Source organism: Lygodium microphyllum, chromosome 11, assembly GCF_053477565.2.
Source record: "Lygodium microphyllum isolate KBCC chromosome 11, Lygodium_microphyllum_v1.1.10, whole genome shotgun sequence".
In the NCBI taxonomy this organism is placed as follows: Eukaryota; Viridiplantae; Streptophyta; class Polypodiopsida; order Schizaeales; family Lygodiaceae; genus Lygodium; species Lygodium microphyllum.
In genome coordinates this window covers 32,118,386-32,136,048 of record NC_141145.1, presented here as the reverse complement: position 1 = coordinate 32,136,048, position 17,663 = coordinate 32,118,386, and the positions used below count along the sequence as shown (strand labels likewise).

Genomic DNA, 17,663 nt, shown 5'->3' with positions numbered 1-17,663 from the left:
AGGAAATATTCGATATATAGGAAAAAAATTCTAGAGGTGATTCCCTAGGTACTCTCACTAGGAAATCTCTCATTTTTCCTATTTTTTACATTTCCTACTTATATGTACTTTCAACTAGGGAATTCCGTGTGTGAATTCTCTTTTTTCCTTATCACTTTATCTACTTTTCCCTTACTCTTAGGCATGCTAATATCAAATAAGAAATTACACAACAAATTTTTAACTAGAAAATTATATAGAGAATGTCATCATTTCTAAGTAAGGATCAATAACATACATCTAATGATCAAAATAGATTAAACAAATTAAGACATCAACATCTACTTCTAGCAACCAAAAGAAAAATGAAAATACTTTTAAAGGAGCATAGAACAAAAAACTAATTAAGCAACATGTGTGTCTTGATTGTTTTATCCCTTAAATCTCCAATATGTTGCAAAGTAAAAAATGTTTGAGTAATCCCTCAAATCTCCAATATGTTGAAAAGCAATAAATTCTTAACTCAAAGTAGAAGTTATGCTAAAACTTCCACCACATCTAGACTAAGCACATTGCTAATTTTGTTTAATACAACTTTGCCATTTCTTAGTAGCCAATAAATAATTTCCTTAATCATATCATCACTTGTTGGCTTCTTTGTATCCTTAATCAAGACTCTAAAGCTAGCTTCAATCTTTTTGAGATTCATGTATGTACTCTTTAAAGAAAAGTACATATCATGAATTGTAGGCACACCAAGATACTTCAAAAGTATGGTTTCCATGTTCTCTTTTGTCATATTAACCTGCATTGAATAACAAAAAGAGAATAAGTAACTTATTATACTATGTATAGATAATTAAATGACACAAATTATAATATGAAAAGCCATAAATTTAACTACATGACTATTATATATATATATATAAACTATAAATCTACCCTTTAAGCATCATTTGAAATGTTAATCTCAATGCCTTGGTTTGGGAGATCTTTAAATTCCTAATTCAAATAAAATAAAAAAATTAGATTATGCTTTTCATGCATGACATAAACAAAAATATAAACATTTACATCTAGCACCTTTGGTTCTTTTTCGTTGATATTGGTACCTTGTTTCATGCTCCTTTGTTGCAAAAGATCCTTCATCTTCTCACTTGGCTAGTCAACATGTAAAATAAATAGTTATGTAATAAATCATATCTTTAGTTATTCACTAAACTATGACGCTATTGTTCTCTCACAAACATATATCAAATACCTTCCTCTTTCTTTTACTTTTTCGAGATGTTTCATTAATGTCATCATCTAGATTAGCCTACATTCAAAACTAAAATTAGTAATCACATTTAAAAAATTTATATAGAAAAAAAGATTACATACCTTATCATTGCTTGAACTATGGATACTTTGTTCCAGAGTTTCTTGACGTTTAGTTGAGTACATTATTTTGTCTAAACATGTAACAATAACTTTGAAAAACTGGCACAATTTTCCATATCAAGTGTCTCATCTTCATTTTCAACATCCTACATTTTAAGCATATAAAGGATAAGATATTGTTAAGAACATGAATCATATGGTCAATCTTAAATTTAATATAAAGCAAAGAACCTCATCGGATGTATAACATTGAAATTCTTCAAAGCTCTTTTCTTCCTCCACGAACATATTCATCTATGGGAAATGAAAGTTAATGTATAAGTATCTATATAAGAGACATTCTCAAAGAAAGTTATTTGATATGAACTTAAAAGCATTACTTGCAATGATAAATCGGTTTGCTTGTATTGTTGTCCTTCAAAGGAGCTACTTTCTTCAAGATGCTACATCAACAAAATAAGATCATGTGTATATATCAAATGTCTCCAAAATATATGGAATCAAGTACAAAAATGATAAGCATATAAGATTATAAGATACCTTTTTCAAACCTTGTTCATTTGCAATATCATCCATGCTAGGAATGTATACATCAAGTTGATTAGAATCAATAGTAGCAACATATGGTTCACTCTGCCATCAATAGACACCCCTAAATGAGTATAGGAGAAAAATAACCAATCCTACACTTATGATATCAAACATATAAATCATATCATCTTACCATTGATGATGTTATGTCATTTGATACATTTTGAAGCTTATCTACATCATCCACTCCAAGAGATGCTGATAATTCTCTCTATATGTCATAAGATTAATAGTTCAATAACTAAGAATCTACACCTCAAATATTAGGAAAGCCAATAAAAAATTTCACAATCAACTTACCTTCTTTAAAATATCTTTTTTCTTCAAATACTTTCTTTCATCTTGCTTTGTACCCTTCCACCACTCATATATGTCATTCTCTCTCCATATGTACTCACATCCAATAAACTTCAATGGTAAAATCTCATGGTGATTCTCTGATATGATTTTCATGATATACTCTTTATCCACATTTTTATAACGTAGATCATTTGGGTTTAAGGATTCAAACCACCTATGTACTCGATGATAATTTTCGAGCATGAGAGTGTGTTGACTTTTAAAGTATTCAGCCAAGAGTTTTTTTCCATAAAGTCTACCCTCTTCTCTAAATTTCAACATGGGTGGCCGATAGATATCATCATATGATGGTATGCGTATCACTCCTATTGATACTCAAGTGATCAAATATCATTAGTTAGTATAACCATTTCAAAAAATGACTCATTATCAACATAAGAAAGCTCGTAATACCTGATTCTGGGCTTGAATAAGTGTTAAGGCAAGCAATCTCAATGTCTTCCTTTCTTGCATTGTCTCTTGTGTCATCTTTAGTAACTTGTTTACCTATATATACATAGAGTTAACCAAAGCTCACGATAATAAAAGGTTATGAAAATTTTCAATAACACAAAAGAAAGTAATTAGATATTTTGTATCAATTTGGGTCACCAAATTTGTACAAGTTTTTGATCCTTAAAGTTGGTACCTGCATCTTGACTTGAAGAAACATTATCGCAAGTAACCTCGTGATCTCCCTTTCTTACATTACCTCTTTTCCCACCTTTTGTTGTTCTTTTATCTATGTTTATATATATACACACAATTACCCAAAGTTTAAAAATATGAATAACTATGAACATTTTAAATTAGGCAAAGAGACTAATTAAAGCTAGTTAATCTCAAAATGAATCACCTAATAAAGCAAGCTGTAATATATGTACAAATTTTAATTTTCAATGTTTAGTAGAAATAAAGACATATACCTGTATCGTGATTTGAAGAGACATTAGGGCTAATGACCTCCTTAGCTTTCATTGTTTCATTATCTCTTGTACCATCATTTGTGATTTTGTTACCTTTATGTACACATAATAAACCAAAGTTTAGAAACATAAGAGACTTGTATTTTTTAAAAAGAAGTGCTATATCAAACTAAATCACTTAATTTCTTAGCACTTGGATTAGAACACATGAATTAGTAATAAAATTAGGTATAAATTTAGTTATTAGAGTTAGTTACCTTTCACTTCTTCCACAAACTAAATCCACAAGCCCAAGTAGTTTGGGATCTTCATTCATCATTTTTTTCAAAAGAGCCATCATCTCTAGATTAGAAGTCGACATGGCAAACCTATATAGGCATGGTAACAATAAGAAAGTGTTTGCAATGCATGTTTGAAAATGTAAATTACATTAAGCAATACAAAACAAAAGACTTCAATAAACATACCGTCATAATGTTTGAAAATGTAAATTACATTAAGCAATACAAAACAAAAGACTTCAATAAACATACCATCATAACATTGTTGCCTCATGCTCATGCGAATCCCACATGGTAGGTACAATCTTTCTTTTATTGTCAATTGCAATTACTTTTGTTTTGAGTACTTTCCATTTCTTTTTCGTGGATACACATAGCCACCAATCCTTCCAATCTTGATCCTCTATTCTCACTTTTCAAATATTTTCTTGCAAGTGTACATTAGTTTGCCAACCCACTTTTACTTGCTTCATGTCATAGTGTACTGCTCTTATAACGGCACATTTGAGGTCATTTGGCTCACATAAAGCATCTAGATGAAACTTCATATAGACAACATCATTTTCCTCTAGCCAAGGAGGAATGCAACCGATACAACCTATCTTAATCAAACATGACCTTGGTCTCAAATCTTTTGTCTCATATGCGATGATATTGTTTCCATGTTGAAGTGGAATAAATTTGTGTAACAATGATTGTATTGGTCTAATACAATCCCATGAAAATGGAACAAAACCATTTTGCAAGACACTCATACCTGTAGTGGTATCCACAACTAGACTTTCATGGCCACTTTCAACCACAATACATTGTCTGTAGTAATAAGCTCCAAAAAAGAGTTTCACTTCACCATTGCATTCTAACGAAAAAAATGATGATATGCATGCTTTCCAATGGCCAACATCTATGTCCACTCTAGAGTCTTCATCGCATCTTACCACCACTTTATCTCCCACTTTATAAACTTCTCCCTTTAGAAAAACCTTTTTATATTCTGTCACTGTTTCCACCTCTATGTTGAAGCTATGATGAACATATCTCTTTTCTTCATTAGTTGCATCCTTGCGTCTTAACTTCTTTGCTCCTATGGTTATTCCCTTTGTTAGAGCTACTCTTTTGCATGCACAATCATTAGCCTTTTCTAGAAAACTCCATATTTCTTTTACTTTCTCCACACATGATACATGCATGAGACCTGATGCATGCCATTCTGGACATTCATCGTACTTATTAGAATCCACTAAGTATCCATCAGGTGGTAGTAAAGCTTTGTGGAGTTCTCTTGTCATCCTTTGATACGGCATAAGTCTGTCATGTTGGTCTTTTGTAATATGCATAAATATCCATGTAAAGAATCTGCATCTTTGGTAGTTTGCATAAGAAATCTCATTATCTTTGTTATTTATCTTGATATTGACATATACTGAGACCATATGCTCATAAATATAACACCATAAAGCATCATGACTACCATGTCGAATAATGACATCCAAGAATTCTCCAAAACCTACATTTAGTAAGACAAGAAAGTATACACGATTAAAGTGAAATATAATTGCTATATAAATAAAGAAACTAAGAAAATAAAAAATATTTATACCTGCAACATGTTCCAAAGGAGCCGAGTTTGATCTTAAGAGCTCCTCAGAGCTTGCTCTCCATGAACCAAGAAATTCTCTCAAAGTGTCTATATTTTCTCTAGACCAACCAGGGTCACGAGTGTAGTTGTAAAAAGCATGAGCAATGTCTATCAGAATCAATCCTAGGTCATAGAATACCTTCGAAATACCTTCAATCTCACATAGTACATAAGGCAAACACCATTGAATCCACCTTTGATTTTCCTCAGCCTTGTAGCTCTCACAATACTTACTAGGATATCTTGGCCAGTGACCATAACGAATAGAGTATGGTGTCACTTTAGTGACATGATGTGTTGTCTCATCAATTTTTACTTTCATCCTATTATCCATAGTCCTTATTAGAGCACATATATATTTTGAGAACAAATTTAGAGCCAAAATATGCATGCAATCATATACAAGGTCCAGGGATAAATCAAAGCCATAGAGTTCATATAGTCTCCACAAGCATGATCTACCAAAAAGTCCCGCATCTTTCAAAATCTCTTCTCTTTCTGCTTGGGTGAGGGCTCGCTCTGCCATAGTCAAAGAACTAAGCCTTTCATTGGTTGATCTTTTAATTGGTCTATATCTCAACTGGAATCTATTTTGATCATACAAGTAACGTCCTGAGCCCTCACCCTCCAAAGTGGCTATTGCTTTGTCTCTACGACAAAACGATTGACCACCATCTTTGAAAGATCCAATCTTGCACTGAGCTGGATGGTCTCCAGTTACCATCATTAGCATAGCACGTGCAATGAATCTTCGACTAAGAGAATTTTCATGCTCAACAATCTGTGTGACTGGATAATTGAAGTCTACTTCAAATCCATCAACAAATAGACTTTCTAATTCATCTATCAATGGCTGCATGAATATGTGAAAGAGTTTACTAGAGCTTCCAATAACTTTTTTGCAACTAAATCGAATAAATAAAACCGGTATAACTCCAATAAAGGAGCTCTTTCCAACATTGAGAATTTTGATTTCAACAACTCCACAATTCTTCTGGGTTGTCTTTGAGGCTTGGAATCCATCCCAATGTAATAACAAGGCGAAATTGCGTGGATCACCCTATTTATCACAAAACACACCATATTTTAGTAACCTATATCAAATTTCATTTATATTAATTAAAAAGATGAGCATGATAATAAAGTGTACCTTACAAATCCTTTTGTACCCATGTATGTGAGTTCGACATGATTTGCAGATAAACTTGTAGGCACTCTCAATATCATCCCATGAATGATCAAGCAATGGTGACCTTTGGGCAGAAGGCCAAGCTATATAGACTTGTTTGCAATGCATGTTATTACATATCAATGGAAGCTCAAAGTATGATTCAGGATTCCAAAAATCATTTACACTTTTGCATTTTGTACCATCCCAAAACTCATTTATTGTAGAATCACAAAGTGTATTCTCCTATATTAACCATTTGTTTTTATTTCTCCACATTTCCAACAATTCATGGCATAGAATTCTACTTCTAGTTAGTAGACGCAAATTTTCTCTAATGGAGACATAGTCAAAAGAGAGCATATCTTTTCTCGATAGAGAACACTTGGAACACTTTTCACAACATTGTGAACAGTCACGCTTTAACTTCTTCCTTCCTCCTTTTCTGGTGTTACACAAGCATTCAATTGTGTCTCTAATGTAGTTATCCTCCTTGCTTGGCTGATAAAGCAATGGTGCGTGAATAGAGCTCTCACTTCCTTGGCATACCCTGTAACGTTGGGAGTTAACCATACCTAGCCGTGTGAACATGATACCAAGTTTCTCCCAACAAGTAGGAATATTTATACCATTCAAGTCTCCATCCCATGTGTTAGGCATTTGCACTAGTAGTTTGGCCAAGCTTGGCATATATATATTGTCCATATGTGCTTGGGGGGGATTAGAATTGACCATATCACCAAAAAGAATTTTAAGCATTTTATCTTGAAACTCAATTGAAGCTTGATGCTCATCCCAAAGTGCTTGCAATTGAATTATTCTTTGAACGATTTTGTCAAATAAAAAAGGTTCAACATCATCCATATCGAACGCTTCATGTTGTGGTTCCACCTCATTATCTTCCCTTTTGTCTAAATTGTCAATCTCATCTGATGGGTCATTATGGACCTCATCTCCCATGTCATTATGCTCTAGTAGAATGTCATCTTGTGGTAGTCCTTGAGAGTCACGTAAACCAAGATTAGTAGTGAGACTCTTAAATCTTTCCTCAATTTTCATGTGTCTTGCATATGTTGAGTGAGGAACCGTACGTCCACCTCCACAATATGTTTTGCATGTACACCACAAACGCCTGCATCTAGGCAAAGAGTGAGATGATGGTTGATCCATAGGAGGGCTATCTTCACTCATAGGAACATCATTGTTAGTAGAATTTTGACCTTCTTGATGAGCCAGAACTGATGAATGTATTATCCCATTCATATCCTTGAGACTGTGTGCATAGTAAGTTTGTCTAGTAACATTCTGATAACCAAGGGTTGAATGACTACACTTATAATTGCATTGACATCTCCTTAAATTATTCATTATGGCTTCCCGAAACATAGACATAAATAAAAAATAATCAATCTATATATTAAAGTTACATATCAAAGGTGGAAGATTGATATGCTAAAACATATAGAAAAGTTGATTTATACTTTAGAAAAGATAAATACTTCTCAATAAGTGTATGAACTTAAAGCACATAAGTGTACGAACTGATTCATATATGAAGGCACATTGAATATGTGATTTAGGCTTAAGAAAAATAAAGATTCTCAAGAACTATAAGCACTTAGTAGTCCGTCACAACAGTTATCCCTTCTGCCTGTGGTTTTACAATCTTCTTTATCCACAATTATGAAATGACATATTCATATTGGACTAGACTAGGAAAACTAGAGATATGGTCAGAAACACAAAGATCAATCCATATGGGGGCCAATTTTACTTAGCACTAGGAAATGTAAAATACTGACAAGCATTGAATTTGAGGACAAGTCAACATTATTTTATGTGATAACTAACCATGAAGACCATGACCATCATCTACAAGTAAAGCACAACTATACCAAACATACAAGTAAGTTGATACATCTCAACGAGAGTGTATCTCATATTATTAGATGCAAGAAAAGTGGAATTGTTTAGGAAACTCCACAAAATAGAAAACTTGATGAGGAAAACTTGACTTATGATATAGATAAGTAAGGAATGTGAAGAGTTAGTAACCCAGGAGTAGACACCATATGAACAAAAGAAGAGTATCCCATGAAAGATTTACATAAAATCAAGAAAGACACAAAGTGGATTGATGAAGGATGCATAAAATTAGGTCTCTAACAAGATGGATATACAAGAAGCTACTAAAATCTCAAGTCTACAATGAAGGAAACCACCAAAAGCCAAATGTAAAGACCCCTATTGAAAAAGAACTTGTGGAAAGAACCACACTAACAATGATACTAGGATTTTTTACAACCCTAGAAAGAGTAAATCTAGTTACTCACGGCAATCTCAAGCATAACTTTATATATGTGACATCATGTTTTATTGGTTCACAATACCTCTTATGCTATTAGGAGCTTCATGATATGATAGATCCCTCACCCAACACTAAGTGACTTGTAAGTGAGATGTGCCTTGTGCCATAGTACTTAAGATAGCTAGGTAGATAGATAGGAAATACATAAATAGAGAAAGAGGCACATGAAGATAGAGAAAATATACATGCATGTGTGAAAGAGGCCTCATGCTTGTACTAGCTTGATCAGCAAAAAGACAATAATTTCCTTACAAAGCATCCCACCAAAACTTTCATACATTTAAGAGCTTAGAAACTACAATTAGGTTTATAAATCCAAGTGAAATTTACACAATATTCTTAGTGAAAATGATATTGACCCCTCTCTAGGTTATAGTTGTTTCCTATGTTTAATTGGTATGTTTGGTATAGTTGTGCTTTACTTGTAGATGATGACCATGACCATGAAAGTACTCCTAGCAACCTACTACAAATCAAAACATATCGCAAGACTTATTTACAAGTATTCATTCTAGTATGAATTAAGGGAGGGGAGGGAGGGGGGACAGGTGAGAGAGAGAGAGAGAGAGAGAGAGAGAGAGAGAGAGATATACCTCAGTGTCACACAGAATGGCGATCAGTTCCTTGGCCTTCTTGAACAGTCCGGCTCTACGTGCGCTTGCTAAAGGTCACGACGTTGCACACAGTCTCATTCTCGATCCGACGCAGCTCCACCTTCCCACGGTCCATCTTCCGCGTCCTCTTCTAATCCAACTAGATATACTTTGACGATATTGATTCCCATCGTACATCGCTTCTCATCTGAATCTTTAATATTGAATCTTTGAATAGATGCTTATATATTGATGTCAAAAGGATGACGTGTTGCTGGATACCTGCACGCTGTGGGAGATCCAGCTTGTTCTTTTTAGTAAGGTTTGCTATATGATGTGTAGCTGACATTCAACCGCCGCGAAACTAGCGTAAAGCACCACTCGATCAAACAGGCCCAAGGGGCTCGGGCACCTGGACCTCCGACGGCACCCTCACGCACACGGGCAGCTTCTATGACGGCGCCAAGAATATGGTGCGCACCTTTGCGCCCTGCGCCGATGGCAAGTGCGACTGGGAAGGTGCGCCCTGCGCCGACGGCAAGCGTGACTGGGTGGAGAGGGGCCCCCTGCTAGCCGCCCCGCGCTGGTATGCCTCGGAAGGCGTACCGCCTTCAGCTAGAGTTCGTGCCCGTCAGCCGTGGCGGCCCCTTGGGCCTGCTTAATCGAGCTGAAGAGTAAGCGCCTAGTTTCGCGGCGGTTGAATGTATGAAGCTGTCTGATCGTGTTTGATTTCTGAACAAGATGTCATGCGACGAGTAGACACTATTTCTGCAATCAAGAATGAAGATGTAGGCCCCATCCTGTCGGGTGTGGAAAGGAGGCGATGTAGGTGATGAACACTAGCTATCTCAGAAATTAATCGATGGTTGCCTACCTGCACCAGCTGCTCCTGGACTAACGACCTCGAAAGCCCCCTCCTCTATAGAAGCCACAGGCAGTATTGTAGATGAATAACGACAACAAAGTGAGAGGATTAGAGGATAGGCAGATGAATAGTGACGATACCATAACTCAAAGAAACCTCTCTCTCTCTCTCTCTCAATATTGGTTGAGTTATAACACGTCTCCCTCAAAATGGCGGCAAAATGAATGTTGCTACCAACCCTACGCATGCATCCTAAAAGCACATTAAACCCCTTAATAATTTAATGAAATACATAATGTCTCCCCCTTTTTCATTCTATTATTAGAACTTAATAAAGGATGCATCATCTTGCATATGTACATATGCAGTTATGCCACCAAGTCCATTTGACATTGGAATATGTCTTTATCGGGTTGAAATAAAATCCACCATAATCTCATAGCTGCTAATCTCTTAGCCATGCAAAAGCACGTGACGTATTTAGTCCTTCCCCATGGTCCGCAAACATTTGTGTAGCAGTCCTCTTGGATCAAATATAAAAGTAATATTACTCTCATCAAGCTCACCAATAATGAAAATTAGATTTTGGTGTTTCTTGGTAAAAGATTACATTTATATAATGGATCAATGTTTGATACCTACATGCTTACACAATGTAATTGTATATTGGATTTTGATGTTTCTTCTTTTACATTGCACATGCTAAAAAGAAGAGTCTTCACCCTTTGGAGATTCTAAAAATAGGCAAGTAGCTTGTAATCAGAGTCATCATCATCAGTGTCATGAAATTCCAACTATAAAATGCAAGTGGCTCCTCACAATCTCATGAATCATGTCATTAATTTTGGTGAACATACGCTTAGTGTTTTTTGTAACAAAGTAATGATCTCAAGTCCTCTCTTAGATTTGAGGAGCTTTGAGAAAGACAACACAGAAGTTTTTATAGAGGAGATTGGTATGTACATTATAAAGTTGACTTATACTCAGAAGACAAAGTTCATTGCTAGATGCCATTATTAAAGCAGAAACAGATGAGTGGTTGCAAAAGAGGAGGCATTTTGAAAATAAAATTAACTTTGGATACTTTTCAATGTTTTTAGCCTCCTCTTTGCACTATATAGAACTCCACTAGATCCTCTATAACTTGTGGATGAACTCAATTGTACTAATAATAAATTTAAAACTAATACATATTACTTTCCCTATTGTGTATTATGGAGATGTCATATGTGTTGGGTGAAACGATGATGACGAGGCTACTTACCTAAGTGCCAAATAATTTATTCGTGCAATAGAAGCCATAACATCTCAAGCAAGTGCAATTCTTCCATTAGTAGTGTCCAAACTAGTAATATAAGGTAACCTATTTTGGTTTAAATTTTCTTTCCAATCAAAAGCACCCTCAATCCAGGATTCCTCTTGAATAGTGGTTTTCTCTTTTGTGAAGATCCATAGCTTGCCATGTGACTTTAGATGCATTGGTACCAATCTATTTTCCTCAGAACAACCCTCTTCTACTTGCGAATTAATCATTGAGACCGGTCCTAGTTTCGATGGCTACAACCCTACTTGCTTTTTGTATGAAATTACTACCGCAACACTTTATAAACCAAATGGAATCAATTTCTATCTTCAAACCTTATGGAGGTGATTGAGATCAATCATGGTGGTGTAGGTTCAAGCTACCGGGTGAGTGAGTCTTTGCCTAGATGCCCTCTAGACCTTTATTATAGGGTTCTTACAAGGATTTGAGGTCTAGCAAGTCAAGGGGGACTAATTACAATCTTGAGGGACAAACATAATGATATATTTTATCTTTCATGCGATGATCAATGAATGTGATGCAAGTTTGAATCATGTCACATCTCACATCTAGAAAGCCATCAACTAGGGAAAATAGTATGATGAAATTAAAACCATTCATGATATGAAAATCCTATAAAGAGGTTTTTCTCTCATGTTGTTGTTTGTCGATTTTTGTTGGGATTATTTTGCAACTTTCACCAACATCTGACACAACCTTACATCTTCCAATTGGCACACCACAAGTCAAGTGTGAGTAATTGTTGGGAAATTTCTAAGGCAATTATCTTGATTCCATTGTAACTCAAGAGACTCCTCAACATTCAGATTCCATTGTATTTTGATTTCTTTCCCAATTGTTGGGCCATTGCTAAGGCAATAATCTTGACTATAATAGCTTTAGCTATTAGGATATCCCAAGATGTTGGGCCTATCCACCACAAATCTACTAAAGTATGGTAGGTTGGCACCCAATTCTTTATAATGATAGCCCATAGTTGTTGTGCATCCAACCTGTTAAGTAGTTGAAACACCAAGGAATATGTTCCCTCTTTTGGTTTCATTAATCCAAGTCCTTTTGACCTCTCAACTATTAAAAACTCCCATGCTACAACATGCTATCAATATTTGTTTCCTTTATGTTCGAGTTAGTCTCCATATTAAAAGCCATCCTAGCTGACCTACATATTTGAATTTTAAGTTGTCCATACTTGCGTTGTCACCCCTCATGCCAATCTCAGGAGCTAGGTACCTCATTTCTTGAAAAAGTTTTGAACCTCCACATTATGTGCCTCAAAAGCGCATCCCTCTTCTTATATTCCCACATTACAAATGCATAGTTGTTGTGCATCGAACCTCTTAAGTAGTTGAAACACCAAGGAAATAATGATAGCCCATAGTTTTTGTGCATCCAACCTCTTAAGAATTTGAAACACCAAGGAATATGTTCCCTCTTTTGGTTTCATTAATCCAAGTCCTTCTTTTGACCTCTCAACACTTAAAAACTCCCATGCTACAACATTCCATCGTTGTTTCCTTCATGTTTGAGTTAGTCTCCATTTTCAAAGCCATCCTGGTAGACCTTTATTTGAATTTTAAGTTGTCCATACAAATGGCAAGAGGTTGATAAATTGCTGAAGGTTCAAATAAGAAATATACGCCTCAGCTATCTATATCAGTAAAAACATGCAAAAATTTGATTGTTGAATATATTGTATGCAAATCAAGAGCAACTATACTAACAAAATTGCCCACTTCTCATGTCCTTTCTTCCTAGAAAATTAAATTGGATCCGAGAGCACATAATCTACCTTCAATAACCACCAATACCTTTCATGGCTTCATTAGCACATGAAACCCGATGGGATCCATTTTCATCTCCTAACGCTATAATATTGAAGCAATTGAGGCACGCTTCAGAAAACCACATAAGCACAAGTCGTCCAAAAGCTCACACGCCATAACTAGAATCAAACTCTATTCCTATTTCACACACATCCATTTTCTCTCTCTGTGATGTATTTTGATTGGTGTAATTCAATTTTATCTGTGGTATCTTTGATAACTATATTGCATGACATGTATTCTCATCGCCATATTGGGATTGTACTTTTGATAATTGTAAGTTGGATTTAAAGATTTTAGTCCCCCACAAGACAACAAGTGTGATTTATGAATAGACTTGGAATGGTGCTTTGTCTAATCTTGGATAGATGTACTAGGTTATGAATAGACTTGGAATGGCACTCTGTTGGCTAGACATACTAGGTTATGGATGTAAAGAGCCAAAGCTGACTTGTGGACCTCATCACCTTGAGGAACATTATTGGAAAGGAAGATTTCATAAATGCCCAAATGAACAAACACCTTAGAATGCATAAACCAAAAGAAATGAAAGGCGGATCAAACATGATTTGGGTGCTCCTGATTTCAAATTTGTTTGGATGCTTACATCATGCATTTGATCGGTGGTAATGGCTAGCCACTCCTTTTTGTGTACTATAGAAAACTATCCACTCACCTCCTGCTTGTCAAATTTAGCAACACTATGATAGTTCTATCCCCCATTGAATAATTGCAACCTCAATTAACAGCTTTGTTGCACACATTTGTCCCCGAATGAATATGAAATGACCCTTAGTTATTCTAGAGTATTGATCCAAATGGCAAACACTTTTGTCTTAATTTGTATGGTTAGGTCCCTTACGAATTACATGGACATAGCTCAAAATGGATGTTTTCTAACATCGTCACTCTAGAATGAGTTGTGATAAAGAAGTAAAAGTGAAGTTTTTGTCTATGGCTAGGGCCCCACCCAAGCTTATAATGCCACCCTTAAATTCATTTGGAGAATTTTTCTATAAGAATTACTTAAGAGTGTAACTCCTCCTCTCTAGGGACCTCTAAAAGTTGGTCCATAAGGGGCCTTACGAGGAGATCCCAAGGTCTTTGAATTATCTAGATATACAACATATGTGTCCTACTATTTTAAGAACTACTGAAGGAAGATTACGACTCTTGGACACATGTTATCACTATGGCACTCAAAGGCAAGTGTCATCTTGCTCATTTAAAGAAGTTATACAAATACCAACATTTTCTCCTAACAAGAGTAATAGGATATCTCAAAAAAATTGGATCATTTCAACCATTTAGTCATTAGTGGAAACACTATAACTATTCAAAATCTTGATGGTTTCTCATTCAAGGCTCATAGGGTGCTAAACCAAGATTATGTTTACATTGGCATGTCCAAGCTTGCAAGGGTGAGTAATTTACTATTGTTCTTAAATTAACCATGATTTGTAGACTAATTCATGCAAGGAGTGCATGAAAACCTATAAGGTTTTTAATCCAAACATTGCCATGTGTGCCATTATCCAATATCCTATGTCTGTAAGAAATATTAAAACATGTGCATTAAATGGTTACATCATCCAAAAAAGTTAGAGAAAAGAGAGTAATATTGCACAAAATAAGTATGTAACTACTTGGTTTGAGGCCTCCTTTTTTCTACAACATGGTGGTCATTTCCAACATTTAGTGCTAGGATAAACAAGCCCACAACTATATTTAGATATGGCCTTTTGACTAAAAGTGAAGAGGCTTGCATGTGTGTGTATCTATGTGCATGTGTATGCATGTGCACACATGTTCGTGTGTGTATGTGTGCACGCATACATGCAAACAGGTGCATGCAACATGTTCATGTGTGCGTGTGTATGGGGGGTAGAAAATCTAGGTTCACCTCCATATGGTTACTTTCAATTTCATTAATTTTTATATTGTGTTTACGAGCTAGATTAAAGCTTGAATTTCTTATAATTTCCTATACATTGAATTTTGAGAGAAGGTAGAAAATTCTCTATGTACTTAAAGTTCCCTACTATTACAATTAGGAAGTGTCATTCTTATATAATTCTTTTATATAGGGAATTTTGAGAGAACATAGGAAATCTTCATAGTGATCTATGTTTCCCTACAAGGAGAAGTAGGGAATTATGTTCATGTATACTCTTATATAGGAAATTTTAAAAGAAGGTAGGAAATAGTCTATATTGACCTTTAATTCCCTACTATTAGATGTGGGGAATCTCATTCCCTAGTTTTATATAGGGAATACATGCATACACACACAGGAAAAATTGCAACATTTCCTACATTTCACAAGATTTCCTATCAGGGATTGATTAAAAGTCCCTTGTGTTTGATGCTCTACCTAGATAGAATGCTAACTTGAAGATAGATGGGATTGAGGACTTCACCATTGAAATTCCACCAGGTGGAGAAAACCCTCAGGGAATTCACTATATGTATACCCTCTATATCACATGCATTCAAGGCCTATTTATAAATATCCTTACATGTAAATTTTCCCTTAATAAAACATAACCCTTTTCTATTTAATCTGTAAGTGACTTTTATATGGGACCCTTATGTATATAAAAAATTTGTGAAAATGGCATTTTTAAAATCCCTTATGTTGAACCCACGTGATACATACATATATTTATGACTGATCTCTCTGGGAGGAGAAAACCACAAGATCTCCCCAAATGATTTACAAAGTACAAGAAAGGAGATTGAGTCATTGTTTTGCTTGGTGTCAAGAGAGAAGGCCATCCTAGGGAGCCAACTACCTAGTGCCCAAATAATGTGAAAGAGGCAAACTTTGTTCATCTAGGGGAACACCCTAAACCTATCTATGTCATCCAAGATCTTAGTGCAAAAGATGAAAAAATCTTATCAATCTACTAAAAGAATAATGTAACATGCTCGACTGCATGTTTTTTGAGAGCTACTTGAACTTGAAGGGCATGCTGCCTCAAATGTTGGCATATACAATCCCATTAAAACTTGATGCCAAGATCTTTAAACAAAGACCATATCCTATGAATCCTCACTATGGGTAGATTGAGTATATGGAACGGGTATTTCCCATTTTCATAGTAATCAAGAAAAATGGTAATTTTCAAGTATATGAACTATAAAAAGATTTAAATTGCAATGAAATGAGGCCATTATTCTCACCATTGTGCACAAATCACATGATGAATGACTAGCAAGCAAGGAATCTTCCAACTTCCTAGATAGGTTTTCTAGTTATAATCAAGTACAACTTTCCAACATTGATCCACCTAAGACAACATTTGTTGCTGAATGGAAATTACTTTTCTACATTGTCACATGTGCCATATAACTTGAACAATGAACAACCTACTTTCCAACATCTCATATGTACTATTTTAAAGGATATTGTAACGTGTCCACTAGAATCATCCAGGACACGTCTTAGCAGTCCATCGGAAAGGATGTCTAGAAAACTCCGCCCGGCACTCCCTTGGAATGTTACGGGTTTTGCAATCTAGGTCTTCCCGTGTCTGCCACGTAGCAGAAGTATCCTGGCCGTTCCCACTTAGGATCGACCTGAATTTGGGTTTTCCTGTTTGGTCATTAGCTAGCAGCAACTAGCGTCAGACCCGAGCGAACTACTTTACGCAGAAACGCCAGGTCCGAAGCGGATTCACGCTGCACTTGGTTCAAGGAGAATGGGAAACGAGAGGGATGCAAAACTCAACCTCTCTACCAATAGGCATAGTCCTATTCCGTAAATCGGGGGGCTCGGTCATTGCTCTCATTATTTGTTTTGATAATGATGATTATCCCGCTGATCTTCGAGATTTTTGAGAAAAGTTCCCGGCTAACCGGGACCACCCATCCGTAGGACGGACCCATGGTCCATCCTCCGCACTTTCCTCGGTTTGTTTTAGTTATGTAATTATCTAACACATTAATTTGACATATAACAATCAGCTTCTTTAATTAACCCTGTTAGGCACTGGTTCCTTCACGTAATCTTATCACGTGACATAGAAAAACAATATCAAACAACTTCTTTATTATCATTTCATCATTTTATCTTTGAAATACAAGGAGTTCCGCCCGTAGGCTTGTCCATAATCTGCCCAAAGGCTTATCCAGTAATCCGCTAGGGATCACTATTCCAAGCTTCTGCCCGTAGACTAGTATGCGGGCCTCGAGATCCAATCCCGAGTCACGTTAGCCTCTTGTGCAGGACCCGGAAGGCGAGGGATTTACGGCCAGAGCCCCCCCTGGCACCCAAGCGTCCTCCTGCTCCAAGTAGAGCTCAACGGAAAGACCTCTCGCGGCGGGTTCGGTCCACGTTCCCGGCGCGGTCAACAACCCCCTTGGTTAGGGTCAGGCAGGC

General features: G+C 35.9%; 2 protein-coding genes across 2 annotated transcripts in view; both read right to left on the bottom strand.

Moving 5' to 3' along the window:
- Nucleotides 1-632: 632 nt before the first annotated feature.
- The window catches only part of LOC148028676 (uncharacterized), a 182,956-nt gene continuing 165,925 nt past the window's right edge, over nucleotides 633-17,663 (bottom strand). Inside the window, exons 13-14 of the mRNA XM_087688589.1 lie at nucleotides 1,092-1,140; nucleotides 633-784 (exon numbers count right to left, since the gene is read on the bottom strand). Of these exons, the coding sequence (XP_087544715.1) occupies nucleotides 780-784; nucleotides 1,092-1,140 (54 nt within the window). The 3' untranslated portion in view covers nucleotides 633-779. The remainder of the gene's footprint in view (nucleotides 785-1,091; nucleotides 1,141-17,663) is intronic.
- Nucleotides 1,434-2,433, bottom strand: LOC148028677 (uncharacterized). The gene is made up of 5 exons (XM_087688740.1): nucleotides 2,254-2,433; nucleotides 2,087-2,164; nucleotides 1,903-1,995; nucleotides 1,743-1,805; nucleotides 1,434-1,508 (listed from the first exon to the last, which is right to left on the bottom strand). Exons 1-5 carry the CDS (start codon nucleotides 2,404-2,406, stop codon nucleotides 1,434-1,436), a joined length of 462 nt encoding a protein of 153 aa, XP_087544866.1. The 5' UTR covers nucleotides 2,407-2,433.

Coding starts and splice junctions, on each gene's coding strand:
- LOC148028677 (XM_087688740.1), bottom strand. CDS start 2,406: ATGAAAATCATATCAGAGAATCACCATGAGATTTTACCATTGAAGTTT. Junction 1,996..2,086: donor ATGACATAACATCATCAATG/GTAAGATGATAT, acceptor TATTGATGGCAG/AGTGAACCATATGTTGCTAC. Junction 1,806..1,902: donor ATGAACAAGGTTTGAAAAAG/GTATCTTATAAT, acceptor TTGTTGATGTAG/CATCTTGAAGAAAGTAGCTC.